At 48.5% G+C, this 18,316-nt stretch overlaps 2 protein-coding genes across 2 annotated transcripts in view; both read right to left on the bottom strand.

The window, feature by feature from the left end:
• Positions 1-10,905, bottom strand: part of LOC119108441 (cytosolic carboxypeptidase 2) — a 28,021-nt gene extending 17,116 nt beyond the window's left edge. The window contains exons 1-3 of the mRNA XM_037232013.1: positions 10,847-10,905; positions 6,252-6,412; positions 1,957-2,109 (exon numbers count right to left, since the gene is read on the bottom strand). Of these exons, the coding sequence (XP_037087908.1) occupies positions 1,957-2,109; positions 6,252-6,412; positions 10,847-10,895 (363 nt within the window). The 5' untranslated portion in view covers positions 10,896-10,905. The remainder of the gene's footprint in view (positions 1-1,956; positions 2,110-6,251; positions 6,413-10,846) is intronic.
• Positions 10,906-12,002: 1,097 nt separating this feature from the next.
• LOC119108576 (succinate dehydrogenase assembly factor 2, mitochondrial) lies at positions 12,003-17,603 on the bottom strand. Its single transcript, XM_037232167.1, has 4 exons — positions 17,530-17,603; positions 15,493-15,675; positions 13,475-13,638; positions 12,003-12,388 (listed from the first exon to the last, which is right to left on the bottom strand). Exons 2-4 carry the CDS (start codon positions 15,666-15,668, stop codon positions 12,267-12,269), a joined length of 462 nt encoding a protein of 153 aa, XP_037088062.1. The 5' UTR covers positions 15,669-15,675; positions 17,530-17,603; the 3' UTR covers positions 12,003-12,266.
• Positions 17,604-18,316: the final 713 nt, after the last annotated feature.

The raw sequence follows: 18,316 nt of genomic DNA, 5'->3' as shown, positions 1-18,316 counted from the left end.
ACTCAGGCTTTCAAGTTGCAAAGTTTTCAGTGTTACGCGCACCTCAGGCAGCATAACAACAGTTGAACAATAAGCATGCATGGGGTGATCATATAAATTGCACAGGTATTTTCTACACCGCTGTTACAACAAACCAATTATCATCCCTCTGTTTACAGCTTACTTTTATAGACCCAATTGCAACACTTTGTTTTTGGTCTCAATCTCGCTCAACTATTAGTCATTGCGAATTGTGTATTATAAGTTATTGAGCAGAATTGGGTGTTATTGAGCATTGTCGATTCTTATTGCGTTGTTGATAACAATTGCTAATCTCATAACATAGTTGAATTGAAAAATGTGGTACAACGCCCAAAGTTTCACACAACGCTCGCAATGCACGAAAAATCGTAACTTAAATAGAGAAACATTTTACACGGGGGGCGCAGTGATCTAGATCAAAGGGCAACAGGTAAGATTGGAGTAGATTATGATTTCGCCAAATGGCTTGGCGTCCAAACCCTGTCACTGGACCCGGTGATGTATCCGGATGTTCACCGCCCCATACGGACGAAGCACATATGTTTGCCGTATAGAGCAGAGCACTTAGTACCACCACAATAGACCACACCTTCGTAATATAAAGTCGTGTTTGCCCCCATCGCAAGATAACACGCAACAGATGAGCAGATGAGCGAGGCAATACATTTTACATAGCTAAGGTCATGAGACACGCAAAGGTCCGAGAGGTTAAACTGGAAGGCTTCGGAGTACAGTAATCATCGAAGTTCCTCATGACTAGCCATGACACTGTCCCCCGCAACCAAAAATACGTGCCGCCGCCCACGGTCACCATAAAAGTGTGCCTTCAGTGCCCTACGGTAGAAGGGGCACGTGCCTCCAGTGCCCTCACCCCCTCCCCCCCCCCCCCTCTGGATCCATCACTGCAGGACTGCTATGAAGCTTAGATTAAAGCGATGTTTTTAATGATACCACAAATCTAGAACATAAATTGCCTTTCTTCAAAACAAAGTGGGCAAGCGCGTTGAGCAAAAAAGGAGAGGGGAAGTCATTGGGGCCTCGGCTCGGCCTCCTACATTCACTTACCAAAACTGACACCCCCGATTCTAATGTTCGGTATCCCCAAATCCTGAAAACGAGGATAAAAGGGATACAAGCCCTAAATATCAGGTTTTGTCGGATTCAAATTCTATATATAATTTCTGAAACAAATCTTAAAATGCAACCACAAGGGAGTGGGCAATCGGCTTAGTCGTTGCAGGATCTGGTTGGCTGTATCCATGTCCTCAGACTTTTTTCTGCAATGATTTCATACCTGCGGGGTTGTTGGCGTGTTGATAAATCAGATAACCTTTAAAGTAGAAGAGAGCATGAAGGGAAAAGGGCGCGGTACCATGCCCACCATTTTATTGACTCTCATACTTCATTAAAAATCAACACAAGTTGAACACCTATACACACTGGCATGAAGTCCTGTCACTTTTCATTAGGACAAGTTAGAAATGCGTCACTTGCAAAAGCTCTGACAATAATTGACCGGAAACCAACAAAATTCGTTTCAAAATTGAGAATTACAGCATGTTAAAGTTTAGGCGTTTTGACGCAAAGATGGGAGTCTCCTAAGATAGTGCTTGATCTCAACTTCCAATCCAAATCCAAATTCACCCACCACTCACTGAATAGAATTTGAATCCGACATTGCAACCAATCTCCAGCTTAGGTATCGATGTACGTCGATAAATAATGCGCTATGTGAGATGCACATATTGATAATGCGACGGTGTGGCGTAATCATGCACATCATCCTTCACAGAAATGGCGCGAGATATTTCGGCGTTCAAATATCTGAAATGCTGGGCACTTCGTTAAACCCTGAAAATAACAAAAGCAGGCAGCATGACATCGCGGGCCATGTTGCCACGTGTCCGTCGACGCGAAGATCGTGGGACGGCTTACCGCACGGGTGATGACATCCGGCTTGTACTGGAAGACGACCTGACCCATCTCGGGACTGACGGGCGTCGGGGTCAGCTCGTCCCCCGTCACCGTGTAGTACCGCTCCCGCTCTGACGGGTTCTCCAGCAGGTGCGGGAACGGTTCGCTGACCACCTGTGAGCGTGGGGCAAGTGAGATGAGGTGGCCCGGAGCCACACTCGTAAGCTGAACCACTGACGATCAATACTGATCCGACGACCTCCGCTTTACTATTCGCGGCTAAGAATTTGTTCTGATCAAGGCAGCAGAAAGCGCACATTTAACTTGGGCCGTAGACAATATTCAGATTGAGCGGCTCAGGCCGACGGTCATGCCTTCTAGAAGCTTACAGGTTTGCAGTCGCTGACTGCAGGAGCATGTACGTCTAAGCGACAAGAAGCGCGATGTTTTAGAAACTGTACGGTATAGATTGCTGGACATTTGCACCCAAGCTGAGTTATCCTGCAGGCTTTACCAGCTGATTTTGAGGAAAAAACACATCGGTTTTATTGAAATCCGTTTTTCTTTAAGAATGCAAAGCATTTTTTACAAGTAGAAGCCGGGTGCCAGGACTCATCTTAATACATATTATATTTTTATCCGATAAAGTCTCACGCTTATCACGCGATTTCTACGAAACCAACTCATACCGATAGATAATGATTTTGTGATGAAATATTAAATGGTGTCATTTTAAATTTCAAAACTGATGACATCCAGATGAGTATTCAGAAGACATCCAAAAGATGTCCAAGATGATGTCCAAGAAGAATCCTTATATGCCTGCAATGAGTGGCTGCGGATCGTATTTTCGGATGGGGCAAGCAACGTTTCAGGGTCCGCTCAAACGGAGTGGACCCCTCTGACAGAGGTGGTATCCCACCAGCGCAGTTAGCGGCGTGCGAAAAATATCTCAAAACGGAGGAATTTGGAGCAATCCGGTCGTGTGTGCGTGTGAAAGGCAGCCTTGAGTACGATTGTGCAGCCAGTCAAGAGGAGGTGGAAATGTGAGTTGACGAAGGCCCCCAAATTAAAAAAGCCATCTCCACAAAAGCGTTATTCACCGAATTTGGTTCACTTTTCTTCGTCTCCCTCTTTTTGCCCTCTTTTATGGAGCAAAGAACCATGAGACTTCCAGAACGTGCCGTAAAGGCCTGTGTAATGAGCAAAGTGGGTATGAAATGCCTGCATCGAATCAATTCCCGCGCGATTCGTTTTACAATGTGCGCTTGGTGTTTCTAAACCAATAACAGTCAGGGGCGATGACAAAATTGCTTTTGATCCTGCAAAGATGTTCAACAACACTGCGGGATAGACACCAGGCTAGGACAAAACGAGTTTAACATTTTGCTAACGCATGACAATTCGGTCTATCAGAATATATTTGTAACAACAATGCATGCAGCAGGTTGAATCTCTCTCTCCCTCCCTTTCAAAAGGAGCGATCGTCGGCACACCGTCACTCTCACACCCAACACCCAGTATAAGCTGCAGCCGGCCAAGGCCGCTCGGTTCGACAAAGACTGGAACAACAGGAATCGTTTTTGCTCGTGTCGGTTGCGAGCGCGCGTGCTCATAGTTTTTTTGCTAATCGATTCTCAACAACGATGGACCTTTGCAGTAAAATATCAGTTAGCCGGATCTATATCAATTTTTACCTCGTTTCGATCCACTGTAGCGAACAGCAAGGAGACACTCTTCCCAATCCGATGGGTAGAACTCTACGGGGCACATCACGGTTCCTGGTCTGGTATGAAACGCATATCCATCTCAGCCGCTGTACGTGCCGGCTGTGCAGGTAGGAGACCCCCGGCCGGTGCTAGGCGCCTGAATGACACAGGCCATTCAGGGCAGGACATCACTCTCGGAAAGGGTGGGATGGGAGGGCGGAATACGGGGTGTAGGGCGAGGGGCAGGATCCAGAGTGTGGGGTGGGAGGGCATGATTCAGAGTGTGGGGGATGGCAGGATCTAGGTTGTGGGGAAGGACGAAATCCAGGGTGTGTGGGGAGGGGAGCGAAGGATCCAGAGGCACTTGGGCACCAGAACTTAGTTCAGCACAAGAGGGCCCACTTTTTCCTCCCAAATTTTTAGAACACCTCAGTTTTAGGTCTTTTTCTTCTTAGATAGGCACATTGACTTTGATTATTCAGAAGAAGCGGAGCTTTTTGTGAAAAAACTAGTACACAGACCCAGTGGAATTTGGAAGCCTGCTACACTGTTTGATGAGCCGAAGTTGCACGACATTTTGGCTTAAGCTTAAGCTTTTCAGCATCGGAGGAATCACCTGATACGTGCTTACACAAATTCGTCATGGCTGAATAACTGCCGGTGCCATCCAGTTTTGTCAGCCCCGTCATACAAGAGCCTAATCCGTCTTCCGTGGCTCATTTTGACGCCCCGGAGGCGCGCATTGTCTGCTTGGTTTCAATGTCTGTCGCCGTTTGAATGCTAGCCCACACATGTTTCCAAGCTTTACCCATGTGTTTAATCGACGTTATCACATCCAAAATGGTACAGAGGTGCATTTCTGCTTTGGCGCCACTTTGTAGAGTTAAACACCTATTGCGCCGCGTTTGCACCTCCTCGAGCACCAAACTATTGAGACTGGAGTTTGATTGTCTGCGGATATAATTAAACTTTCCAATGGCGGGTGCAGCAAATCACCCAAATTTCCGCTCCTTAGGTGTGCCGGAATTTACGTAAAGATGTGCTTATCAGGAGCACAGTTTTAAAGAAGGAAACTGCATCCAAACTATACAGACTGCAATCGTGTTAGACTGAGAGAGTTCCTTTGTGGCCAGAGTGGCTCATCACTGGCTATATTGACCCCTGAGAGGCAGGAGGGGCACTGAAAAGAGAGCTTTGGGCGTTTACTTCAACCACTGGACGTCCAGAGGGCCTCAAAATGGTCGGCGCTACCCACGAACAGCCGGAAGGATCCGCGAGCAGCCAGAAGGGCTCTTGGGCGGTAGGAATGGCCAGAAACTCCCTGAACAGCTAGTCAGACTCCGAGTGTCTGGAGCGTCGTGGAGGCACAGCTGGATGACGTTGGCGATCAAACGGGCTGATGGATTGGCGGTGAATCCTGAGCAGCCAGATGAGCACATTGGTTGTCAGAAGAGCCCCTGGTCAATCAAGCGTGCCCACTCTTCACCGGGCGTGACCTGGGAGACCAGTGGAGACCCTGAAGAGTCATGGGAAACGCCGCCAGCCAGGAGCTTCTCAATGGCTTGAGGTGTCCTCCGTGGACAGAAGAGGCCTAGGCAGCTAAAACGGCCCATGAGCGGTCACGTGTACACAGAGGTGCCTGAGCGGTCAATGCAACCCCGGAGCGGCCAGAGAGTTCTGCGTAGTTCTCCGCGTAGTTCAAAGGCACCCTCAGTGTCCGCAGAAACTTTGAAACGTCACAGGAGCCCGAGTATCTATGCGGCCTCGTCAGCAGCGGGAGTACCCTGGCAGTCAGGAACGATCCACTGGCACTGAACCTGGTACTGAACGATCCGAGGAGGCCCACATTTTAGACAGTTGAGACTTTTTGGGGAGCCAAAAGGATGTTATGGCACTGTCTAAATTTCTGATTGGCCTAAAGTTTAGCTTATTTTTTTTACTCTTCTTGGCTCTTTTTTTACTCTTCTCGTTCATGATGTCATATATTTGCACTGTGCGAGCCAAAAAGAGTCCTCCCATGAGGCCACCGGACTCTCCCTCCCCCCGCCCCGCTACAAGGCAGACTCCAACGGAGTCGTCAGCCAAGAGCAGAGGACACACTACCTATCTCGATTAGGGGCTGAAAGGCCTTTCCGTCCAAATTGGGCTCCCGCTGGCCTGGGTTGTGAAACTGATGCTTTTCATGTGTGTTATTACCTGGCACATACCACGCTGCCCAAAGCATTGTAATGAATCATGCTAAAACCACACTAGGGTGCCGGGGGTCTTGGTATCGTTAGACATAATGGCTATTATGCATTTTTTATTGCGTTCTCTGCTGACAATTTCTACAAAAAAGCTACCGGTAGCATGAACAGCTTCTTGTTGATCAGTTCCCAGTAGCATCGGATCTATCCAAAGTTATTATCTGTGACGCCAGTCCCGAGCGATCAGTTGTCAGTGACACAGCCATCAGGCCTAGCCTTTTCGTGACACCGGATCTCTCAGACTTTTCATGACACCGGACCTCTCGGCTCGAGCCCTTATGTGATGCGACACTTTCCTGACACTTGGTTGTTCGTGACACCAGATCTCTCGGCTCAACCCCGTGTGTGATGCCACACCTACCTGACACTCGGTTGGCCAGCGGGCCGGCAGGTACTTCAGCACCTCCCGACACGAGCCCAGCAGGCTGGACGGGTCGCGTGACCTCAGCCGCGACCCCGCCTGACCGCCGCGTGACATCAACCCGTCCGGCGTGGGGCACAGCGCCGTGTCCATCTCGCCGTCTGAAAACCAATATGTGACGTCACACCGCCCTGTGGGGAAACGGTATGGTGCTCGGCCTTCTGAAAACGCGAGATATATCTGTAACCGGCGTGCCGGTAGAGGCGCCGGCAGGCAGTGAGAGAGCAAAGAGAGCACATCTCCCTCCGCTTAGGTCCCGAGGGGCCGGAGACAGACGTTTAAGGGCCCGATCTGAGAGCCCGAACAGCCCTATGGGCTGTACGGAGGTCGCACTGGAGGCCCAGGCCAACAGGGCTGGTCCCTCAAATGCCAGTCAGAGGCCCCTTTGCGCCGCTTGGGGCCTTCTGAGTCTACGAGGACCTCTATGTCGGTTAGGCACCACCAGTACCGAACAGCCGGCTCAGTGTCGGTCTGGACGTCAGGGCCCATTTTCGTGTAGAGAAAAAGCACGGGCCCATAATTTTAATTGTTCGGGCCTCTAAGAAAATAAGGGTCCCCTGTATCGGTCAGGTGTCCACAGTACCAAGCAGGGGGTCTTGCATTAACAAGGGACCAAGTTGGCTAGGGGCAGTGTTCGAGAGGCCCGAAGAGAAGCCCAATCGTCCCTTTGGTACTGATGATTAAGGGCGTGATTTGAGTCTGAAGAGTCTGAAGAGGGTCCCAATAGTCTTCGGTACTGATGATCAAAGGCGCGATCGAAGGCTAACGGGCCCGAAGGGCACGCACGAAAGTCTGTCTGTGCACCGCATTAATGGCCCCGGCCCGTAGGGCCACGACCTTAGATATCAGTCAGAGGGCCTCTTGCACCGGATGAGACCACTAGGACATTACGGCCGTCTCTATTTTGGTCGGAGACTACCAACACTGAACAGTTGACTCGGAATCGGTCTGAGCCCTGGGAGCCCATTTTCCGGGCAGGACATGGCCGGGGCACAACATTTACATTGGTCGGGGTCCCTTACGCAATGAGGGGCCCTTTGTCGTTCAGGGTAAGTGACTCTGAGTCGGAAGGGGTCTCAAGAGGCCCAAAGAAGGGTCCGAAGGCCCCTCTAGACCAAAGATCAAGGGTCAAATCGAAAATTTGAATGCCCCGAAGGCTGTAGGTCACATTAACGGCTCCCACCCGTAGAGCCAGATCTCAACTATCAGTCAGAGGGCCTCTTACGCCGACATGAAACCCATGGGACAAAACGGACCTCTTTTTTGGCCGGAGACCAGTTACGCCGAACGGTCTGCTCCGTGACGGTCTGAGTCCTGGGGCCCATTTCCTAAGCAGGGACGAGATCGGGGCCCTCGATTTGCATTGGTCGGGACCCTGCAACAGTTTGGATCCCTGCCAGTTAACGGCCCAAAAGTGCCCAACGCTTACATTGAAATGCTGATTGATTTAAGCGTGTCCGGTGGAAAATACTCTACCAGCGTGGTGCAAGCGCCCTACAGGACCTATGGACTGCTGCCAGTTCTGCGCTGCGCTGAACTCCACCACTCGAGCTCGCTCTATGACAGCGCGTTTGCGTACGTGCGATTCGAATACTGAGCAGTGCTGGTAAGGACCTCGTGCTTTCAAAGGTACCCGGGAAATGAAAGACTCCTCAAGCTGGAGAAGAGGGACTGACAGCCATGTTTTGGCCCCGGTTTGTTTTATTTGCTTTTTTTATTTCAAAGTGTGATAAACGGTACGATTACATCAACACAAGCAAAGCATTCGTATAACAATCACAAGACTTATCTCTGGGCACGTCCCCCAAAGGAAGAAGCAAAACAGAAAATAGCCGCCAGAGATGACATTTTAATAACAAGCCTCCGCCACAGCACCAGCCGTCGCCGGCGCCACCGCCTTCGCCTTATGCCTCGGTTTTCACAATTTAATGACATGGTTCTGGAAACACGCCGCGGGCATCTGACCGTTCTGTGTTGACGTTTACCCGGCACATTAACACGCGTCCGGGTGGCCGGCTAGATACCCTTCGCTCGGGTGGGGGGAGGGGGGCAATTTGATCCCCTGAGATCTCGGGAACTAAGGAAGCTAGATACACCAAATTTACAAGGTGTGTTGACCTGTACGTGAACTCACTTAGATCAAAGTTCCAGGTTCCCAGGTTTTTACCTTCGGGTCAAAAAAGGGCGAGCAAGGTCAAGTTCAAGGTTCGTTTCCAAGGTGCCCCCAGAACCTAAATAACCGTTTCTAAGCAAAAGGTTACCTGCTCATGTAAGGTCAGTGACCATTTTTGACCTTTTGAATGTCAAGATGACCAAAATCATACAAGATTGTTTTGAGTTTTGCATTTGACTAAGCGACAGAGATTACGCCAAGCAGTATGTTTCTAAAATAAAATGTTGATCTGCGTCATTGTAGGTCAGTGACCTATTCTGATCTCTAAGAAGTCCATGGATGATGTATGATGCGATTCCTGCTATCAATAAATTCGAAATGAGCACCAGAAACTATCCCATACAGCAAGCCCTAGAGTAACAAAACAGGTTGGTTTTGACCTTGGTGTGACCTGCATACCTGACCTCAGATCAATGTAATATGCTCATTCAACTGTTGTGTTGCCTAAGAAAGCATCTCAGAGATGTCCGTTGTTGGATCAGATTGAAGGATTCCCTAGAAATTGCCTTCGCTGAAAGCATGGCCTGACTTTGACCTGCCACAGGTCAGCGACCTTACAAGGAGCATCTCAATTTGTGATGTCAAACGATCCGCTATTTGTCTACAATTATGCAAAATTTAGCGCGACTGCGCCACGCCGTTCGGAAACCATTTTGGAAAAACCTTCAGGGGGTCAATTTGACCCCCACCCGAGCGCGTTAATGCGTGTGTGATGTCAGTGCTCGAAAATGGAATAAAACGAGGACCTAATACGCGTGTGACATGCTAGAAGACATTGCATCTGAGGTGCCGAAAAGACGGAGGGAGGAGAATGAAATTATTGTCTTCAGACTTGTGATCACAGACACAGTGAGGAACGGGATATTTTTTTAATCTGGAAGACCTGTGCGTTGGAGGGAAATTACGGTCCATATTTAGGTGCCGCAAATGTTTCCGAATTTTTGCCGGTATGAGGAGCGTGGAGAATGTCTGTCAGTACCAATCAAATCTGCTTCAGATTCTCTGATTGTTTTGTGTGATGTGTGTGTGCGAAATGCTTCAGGTTGTTGTTTACTGGTGTTTTAAGGCACGTCGACTACAATGGTCATGGTGCGCCTTTGTTCCATATGCGCTGGTGTTTGGCATAAATGATCTTTGAAAAGATATTTTCTTCTCGAGTGTGCAGGGAGTAATTTTATAATGTTGAGCAGGAGGCTCATTGGAATTCTCCTAGCATGAGCGGCTACTTTAAATCGGAATTCTGAGCTTTTCAGAAATATTTCGAGAAAAAATGGCATTGCTGATGAAATCGTACACATCTGATTTAACAAAAAGTGACATGCAAAAAAAAGTGGCATGCTCCTTTTCAGGGCGCTACTATACTTGGGTTTTGTAACGCTTCTCTTCCGGTTTCCTGTATCGAGGGGAAAGGGCGACAATGCCAAGAGACCCGCAGCGCCCTAGCCCCTTTCTCTCCCCTTAGGCGCGCCAATGAACACAAATCACATTCAAAGGTGCCGCCGTCAAAATACCCCAGCGAGATGGGTTGCCAAACTTATATACCCGTCTGTACTAGTTCCAAAAGAATATCCGCTGCTGAGGCGGCATGAACGGCGTGGCAGAGTCGCATAGAAACTCCGATACGTAACATAAAAAACACGCCCTGCTGACACCAGTTACCTTCAGCCGGTACTCTCTGTTCACACAGAACAGTCCAAAGTGGCCGAGTAGACGAGGCGTTATTTAATACTGAGCGTTATCGGGCGAACGCAATATGACCAACGTAGCCGGCGCGCTCCACAACACTGATTTCCTGTATCGGGAGAGCGCAAAATCGCCCAAGTAGCCGACGCGCACCGTCATACTAATCATCATGTGTTCACACGGCCGAACAGCTCCAGTGGAAATCTGCTGTTGCACAAAGCCGGACCAGTCCATGAAGGCTTGGTTTACCGACGCGGGCCATCCACCAGCCTAATGTTCGATTTCTTATTAGTCAATGCTCGGATAGCACGGAACGATCTCCATTGGAAATGCAAGACGATGTGACGTCGGTGGCATATTATTTTTATCTTTTCATCCGATTCCATATCCCTGATACAACGGTGCATTAGTTATATTCATATGAAATCCCAACAGAATACCTTAACGTTTCGCCAGGTCAGGAAATGGAGAGCGAGAGATCACATCGTTTACGAAGTAGTTATCTATTCGGCAATTTTAACACTAGCGCCACCTGGAGAGCACGTCGCTGAATAGCATTACACGTGACACGGGCAACACGCGTTCTGCGCGAATGCCGCCACAGGGACGGCCGAGAACGTCCGTTAAGCACGGCTCTCGTCCTGACTACGCCTGCTCCGGACGTTCGTCATGTACTCACGTGACCCCCTGCGGGCACGCGCATGCCAGGAGAGCGGCGGCGGACCCATGCCCTGCCGCGCCCCACGCTCGGGGACAACTGGCGGCGGCGCCGCGGTGGACGGTGCGCATCGACCTGGCCAACGACAGCACCGACGGGGCCAACACCGCCGCGGAGTCAGGTCAACGGACCCCATCACAGGGCGCGCTGCTCCCCGGTACCGGAGGCTCGTCGGAGCCGCCGGAGGGCCGCGCCACCGGGCCGGCGTCCGTCCTCCAAAACTGACTTCGGCGCGGAACTCAAGCCGCGGTGAGGAACAAGCCGAGGGAATGGTGCCATGACAGATTCCAGCCCGAGGCCACCGGCCACAAACATTTGGTCGGATCGTCGGGGTGCGGGACGTGGAAGAAACCATAATTTTGGTGGACGCACCTGCAGGCGCAAGGACGGCAAACACGAGCGGAGATGTGGAAATACCCATACCAACACCTTGCATTTAGAAACAATGATTTTCCTTGCCGGTGTTTGAAAATGTCTCCTTTTCCAACTGACTTCTCGCAGGCTGCTGGTGATGACCACCGCACCGCACCTGGTGATGGATCGGGACCCAAATATATGCTTACGTAGAAAATAAATGCGCGATGAATCTAGTTTTCCAGAGAAAACGAGCAGCAGCATACAACAGAAGGAGGCTTTGAGAACAAAGAAAAGGTTTTGCAAATTATGATATCACAGCTCCACAATCGATCTCCTTTGCTGTCCATTTGCTGATCAGTCGGTTTTGGGCTAAAACACTGTTCATATCACATAAGTTCTGTTGGCATCGTAAACACGCCAACGGTGTTCTATACGATGGCCACACGCAGTCACATGTGCAAGAGAACCACCGAAGACCTGCAATCATTACGGAACGATCGATGAGTGAATATTAAATAAGCGCTAACCACCCGGTACGCGGTGAAATCTGTGTGAAGTGGCATGCTATTTTGATGATACCATGCCAATGGTAAGGAAATGATAAAAATCAGCGGTTTGTATCGCCGGTTTCTCCATGCACATCACCATACACACTTATCGAACGCACCGCCACCATCGAAGACAGTGCATGCCCGCAACACATTTGTTGTTTATTCGTATTTCGTCATATTCTGGGAGAAACGTTGCTCAAACCGCAAGCTCGCTAGTTTCAACTTGTATTTACAACATTCTGGTTCTGAGCACCGATCAGAGCACTTCGCATCACAAATCAAACATTCGGTACAGAACATTACACATTGCACTTACCAACTACAAATGCACTCCTAGCGTTTGGCTGAACAGCCATCCAAAAAATCCATCTCCAATCCGGCAGAAGGCGTTCCACCATTTCGGACCATCACCTTCGCACAGCGACATCTAGTAACAATCCAACAGCGGCGCCGGGGCCACGACGTCGGGAAGTCTACTCCGGCTTCTCGTAGAGATCAGGCTGCGCTATCCTGCTCTCCCTGTCTTTGTTCCGGACGAACTCCTTCAGCATCTTCATGATCTCGCTGTCGAACTCCTTGGGTGTTTCCCGCACGCCTGAGAAAGTCGCCCACGCGCGCTCGTGAGCAGGGAGGGTCCCGCTGGCCCGGCACCAGACCGTGCATCATTGATGAGCCTGTAGTCACAATGGCTTCATCGATCCACCGCTGCGTCAGGAGTTCGCACGCGCCTGGCACAGAGGCGCTTTCCGAAGACGCCACGAGCCGCGAGCAGCCGCGCTTGACAGACGTACATGGCATGCGGCGCACACAAGACGGCACGGTGTAAGCCCGATGCTAGCGCTACAGGGTGTGTTCATTGCCAACTGCTTTCCGAACATGCACCGCTGGTAGCGTTAGTGACCAACTCATTCCTCGGACCAAATCATTTCAAATCATCATCGGACGCAATCGGACCAAATCATTACAAATCGGACATCCCTACAGAGCTGTAACTTGAGACGAGAAGGCGGGATGAATTCATTGCGGGACTTCATAGTCGCCAGCCCAGGGTGAGCATCACCGCCACCCGGCAACTAAGGCCCATTTTCACCATTAATCCGTACGGGCCGGTGACCATCGCGACCGAAGGGGCTCTGGCAACTATCGACACAAAACAATCCGTGCTTTCTGTGATGATAACATGAAACGGTGTCATTCAGTGAAAATGTGATAACATGAACAATCTCCGGCCGAAATAAAATTGTAAATGGGTCGTGGCGTTGCGTGGGAAGGCTTTCGAGAGGCGCTGAAAACAAACTAAGATCTACGTTTTTGGGAGCGGAAGTAGTGAGAGTGGGGCTGAGACAAAAAACGGGCTGGGAATCCCTCACCGGAAACACTAGTTCCACTGAGTGCACACACCACAACCCGAGTCTTATCCACTAAAATATATGGCGCGAGTTGCAGAGAAATAGTCAGATAAGAGTCCGATGATTTCCGGCTCGCTCAAAGACTTGGTCCTTTTCAACACGAGCTCCCTGTGTCGTCCTGCATAATATGTGACGAAGATGACAGCCTTTGGATCCGTTCCACTACTTGTCCAATCATAACGTAAAAGTGTCCTAATGCAAACTAATAGGAGGCACTTTTGTCGTATTAAGACGACAAAAAGGAGGCGAGGCGGCGAACCCTTGCTGCCCACCTGTGGCCCAGTAGTAGATATCCCAGTCGTTTGAGGGCTGGTTGATGAGCTTGTCGTAGTCATCCAGCTGCGGCCCGGTCATGCCGGCCAGGTAGCGGCTGGCGAAGGTGCTCAGCACGAGGCCGTTCTCCAGCATGCCCCGCTTCCGCGACTGGTAGAGCAGCCTGCCAGCGCACACGCACAGCACGTACAGACAGGGCAGATGGTGCAGCCGGTACAGGCTCAGACATTCGTGCAGGCAGAGCTGGTACGGTACAGCGCTTAAACACGACCGCTGGTGGCGCAGCCTGCCCGGACGCGGACACTGGTACGGTAGCCTGCCCGGACGCGGCCACTGGTAGGGTAGCCTGCCCGGACGCGGCCACTGGTAGGGTAGCCTGCCCGGACGCGGCCACTGGTAGGGTAGCCTGCCCGGACGCGGCCACTGGTAGGGTAGCCTGCCCGGACGCGGCCACTGGTACGGTAGCCTGCCCAGACGCGGCCACTGGTAGGGTAGCCTGCCCGGACGCGGCCACTGGTAGGGTGGCCTGCCCGGTCACGCCGATGTGCAGTGCAAGGCATCGACAGTGTCTGCGCAGATACGCACCGAATGACAGCATAAACCATTCAGCCAAACTGCATTTTCTTTTATTGATTTTGCATGCGCGTACTATATACGGTAATTGGTGTCGCAGTCCCGCAAGTACATTGTGGCCAGGGGCGCATTAACCTCTGTCCAGCAACCACGTTTGAACTCATCTGGGCTCAGGGTAAATGGGGATGACTCGACCCACTCAGCTGCTACGCAGTTACTTGGAATATGCTTCTATGAGCCCCGTTCACCCGAATGTCGGGGATAATGTATTTAAGACATTGCATAACAGCATGATTAAAAACCATCACAGAACAGTCAGACCCCACGGAAACAACAAACACAAAACAGACCAAGAAACCCACGCTGATGAGAATGCTGGCTAAGTCTACCTTTTTTGTTGTTGTTTATTGGTGTGGTTCGGGCGCGTCGACTGCAATGCTCATTTTGCGTAGCCTCAGAATGGCATTATTTGAAAGACATGGTTTGCAACGGCAAACCAGGGCTTGCCATCATTATTCGGGAGACGTGGCCACCAACTCTGACTTTTCCTTGATCATCTTTGTTTTTATTTTCGAACATCAAACTATCTAAACTAAGCAGATAATCTTTGGAAACATGTGCATATACATCCCATCAGTACGCTGGAAGACTGCTTTCCATGAGCTTGGCTGACAGAGGCACACTGGTGGACTGTGCTTACATAGTTATGTTTGTAAATAACAACATAAGAATTTAAATGCAGACGTGTTAAAATGAGCAACAAATCTAGTATCATTATCTGGTTTCTCTGGTGAAGAGCTGTATGCTCAATTCTTCCCAGGTGTACACATGTGTAAGAGCACATTTTGGTCACTGCTATTCTTCATTTCAATTCAATCAAGCACAATGCCACACTGGGCACCAGAGATGGATCTGTGAGGAAAAAACAATATTGCGCACATCTCGTGGGTCAGGCAGAAGGGGGGGGGGCAGTGTTTACCTAATGCCAAATTGCTTCGAAAGTGAAAATCGATGAAATCAGTTGCTTCACAGCATTTATCACTGTTTGCTGTGAACCAGGCGGAGGCTTAAGACATTTACATTAAGCACTAAAAGAAACACACAGAGATCTAGCACAAGACATCACATAATTTTGCTCCTGTGCATACATTCAGGCAGGTCAGGGTGGGGCGAGGCAGGGCAGAGCACATTGGCCATTGTAGTCGAAGATTTACTTATGATTGAAGAAGTCCTCCTGAACCTGCGGCTACGTCCGTCAACACCGGAGATTCTACCGTGTGAGCGTCAACCGGATCCCATTTCCCTTGACCGTCTCACATACAGGTCTTCATCATTTAAAGATTAGATGCACTGGGTGGACATGGTGCTTCTGAAGTTGCATATGTTCACCACAGCATGCCTGCTCTCACAGATGCACAACGCTTTGAGGTTCTCTGTCACCCACCTGGAGCGCTTGGTCTCCATGTGCTCGTCCGCCCTGGGCCGGTACTCTGGGATCCATGGCTCCTTGATGCCTTCTGGCTCGTACAGCCCCGAGTCGGAAGCAAACGTCCGGCTCAGTGGTGGGAGGGTCCGATGTGCCCGCACCAGCAGCCGGCTGCACCCCTGCACCAGTGACATGGTCCACCTGGAAATGTAATGGTGTGACTGCTGCACTGCTTACTGTGCACTCTGATCACAGACATTCATCCAATCATAAGGCTCAGAACTGATCTATATAGGATAATAACCTATGGCACTGATTGCCAACCACAGTAAAAATCATCACTGCTTTTCAACCTCACTGATGTTGAACAGGTTGTGAGCACTATTTCACACCTTTAAGTACTTTGCACACATCTAAAACGAAGGGTGGTCACACCACAGGTTTATGTATTTACCAAATAACAGCAGGCTTGCAAGCCATTACAATTTTGGAAATGTATTAGGCCTAGGCACCTTCTACAAACCAGACAGCACACCAGGCCAGCTTGTGTCCCAGTGCCTCACAACAGTTATCTGATGCCATGTGATCTGTGATAACCTTGGCTTGCACAAAGTGTTGCCTTATCAGGGTGGAGAAGAAAAGGTGTTACCTGCATATGTCACATGAAAACACAGACCTAGAGAAATGTGTCTAACCACACACCTGACATCACTTGTCCTCTCTCAAAATGCTTACTTTCTTGGAATAGTAATGCCTAGTTCCCACATTGTCTGGGACAGTTGCTTCCATCACACTGCACGCTCACCTCAAACCCATCTAGCAGGTTGGGAGAAGTGTGTTGGGGGCAGGGGGTTCAAGAACACAGCCCTAAAACCCTGTCACTAAGAACCAGGGGACAATTTCCCAAACACAATATCAATGGTATCATAATAAGTTATTTGTCCATGATTAGGCTGCTCAGATACATAAAAATATGGTGGCAAACATGACACAGTCAGGTATGGCACATTAGGGGGAAGGACAGCTGCCTGCTGACCTCCCCTCCCCACACAGACACACAGTGTGAGTCACATTTAACATGAACACTACACACGTGTATGAGAAGGAACAATAGAAAATCCTGCATGATCTTGCATTCCCAAGATTTTCTCATACACCATGCGCATGTACAAGCGGCCCAGCTTGACGATACAAAAGCAGAGCGTCAGTAAGCATGCTCATTAAAATTAAACTTCTGGAGTTCACACAGCTCCTCCATACCATACATTTTATCTACAGGTTGCATGTTCAGAGTTCCCACTACTGCTTTGCTTATTCTGCAATTGCAGTGATGGACAATCCCAGCTGCATGACACATGAAGCCAGCAGGATGTTATGAATAAGGGCTATTACATAAGGCTAAGGAGTCTTACATTTGATTCATGCTGTCAAAGAAGCTACAAAATATGTCCAAGAATGTTATGAGTGATCATCTAACAATGCTGGAAAGTTATGCATGCTTGCAGTGATACCCATGCAATCACAATCTGATACATTTTAGTGTTTTTAGTATGGTGAGCTAAATGCTTAATTTACCTTCACCTTGGCTGTGATTACAGTGAGGCAACTGTAGAGGTTAAGTGTGGTAAATGTGCAAGGGTGGATGATGGAGTACAAAAGCAAAGGAGAAACATATGTATAAAGGCTGAAGCATGCTGAGGTCAGAGTATGATATTTCATGGCCTTTAGATTGACTCAGTGATATCATTTGATGTGAAATGTTCCAGGCACATTCCAACGGCTGTATCACACGATTCTAAATCCTCGCAGTAATCGCAGCTTGAAGTCGTTAAATGGCACTAGTTCGGCACGTCTTTTTCGTGTTTAATATCCAAAATGGTGGAAAAAACACTACTATCTACCTGAGAACACCATAAGTATATTCCCGTAACTGTGAAAATATTGTCATTCCGCCACTTCCAAACTCGCTTTGCGTGTTTTTCTCTGGGTCCTGACCCTACAAAACTCTACACAAACCATCAAAAGAGCAAATAAACCGAAACACACTTATCTCACCCGAAGAAAGCGACGGCACCTCGGCCCTGCTTCTCACATTATGTAAGTTATGCGCCAGTCCAATCGGGGACGGTGTCCAAACCTAGTATATAATATGGCAGCAACAGCGCACATTTCACGACTAGCTGTAGTATTCCATGTTAAAATGCTCTTCTGCAGGCCCGCGGCCTTAAAAATCTTGAACATATATATATATATATATATATATATATATATATATATATATATATATGTATATAAATTAGGTATACATGTATAAATTATAAATATAAATTAGGTACATATATATAAAATTAAAATATATATAAAATTATATATATATATAAATTAGGTATAAATATATAAATTATAAATATAACTTAGGTATATGTAAAAAATTAAAATATACATAAAATTATATATATATATAAATTAGGTATATATATATATATATATATATATATATATATATATATATATATATATATATATATATATATATATATATATACCTAATATGCGTATGTCTGTATATATGCATATTATGCATAGCCTGAAGATGCAGTTGCTGTACTGTGAAATATGCCGTGAATTATTATAAGAAATACACCAAATTTTTGTATCTACAGAATATACTTGACAGGTGTTATGTAGCCGTCGGGCTACACGCAACAGCCTAACGTGATCGCACTTAATCGTCACAAACAGACCAAAGATGCCGTTAGCACAGCACTGCGAGCTTTTGGCACAGCATACTCAATCTGGTGTTAATCCAGATTCTGGTATATTTATAGTATGTGTCGACACC

The sequence above is a fragment of the Pollicipes pollicipes genome, unplaced genomic scaffold (assembly GCF_011947565.3).
Source record: "Pollicipes pollicipes isolate AB1234 unplaced genomic scaffold, Ppol_2.1 Scaffold_6686;HRSCAF=7923_pilon_pilon_pilon, whole genome shotgun sequence".
Taxonomy (NCBI): domain Eukaryota; kingdom Metazoa; phylum Arthropoda; class Thecostraca; order Pollicipedomorpha; family Pollicipedidae; genus Pollicipes; species Pollicipes pollicipes.
Note: the sequence above shows the minus strand (reverse complement) of the source record. Positions and strands in the feature narration are given on the sequence as shown.

Bases quoted from the DNA above. Each gene is read 5' to 3' on its own strand.
- LOC119108576 (XM_037232167.1), bottom strand. From the start codon at position 15,668: ATGTCACTGGTGCAGGGGTGCAGCCGGCTGCTGGTGCGGGCACATCGG. The intron at 13,639-15,492 runs GTGGGTGACAGA...GTGCGCTGGCAG, and splicing joins ATGGAGACCAAGCGCTCCAG to GCTGCTCTACCAGTCGCGGA. The intron at 12,389-13,474 runs GTGGGCAGCAAG...CGACTTTCTCAG, and splicing joins TATCTACTACTGGGCCACAG to GCGTGCGGGAAACACCCAAG.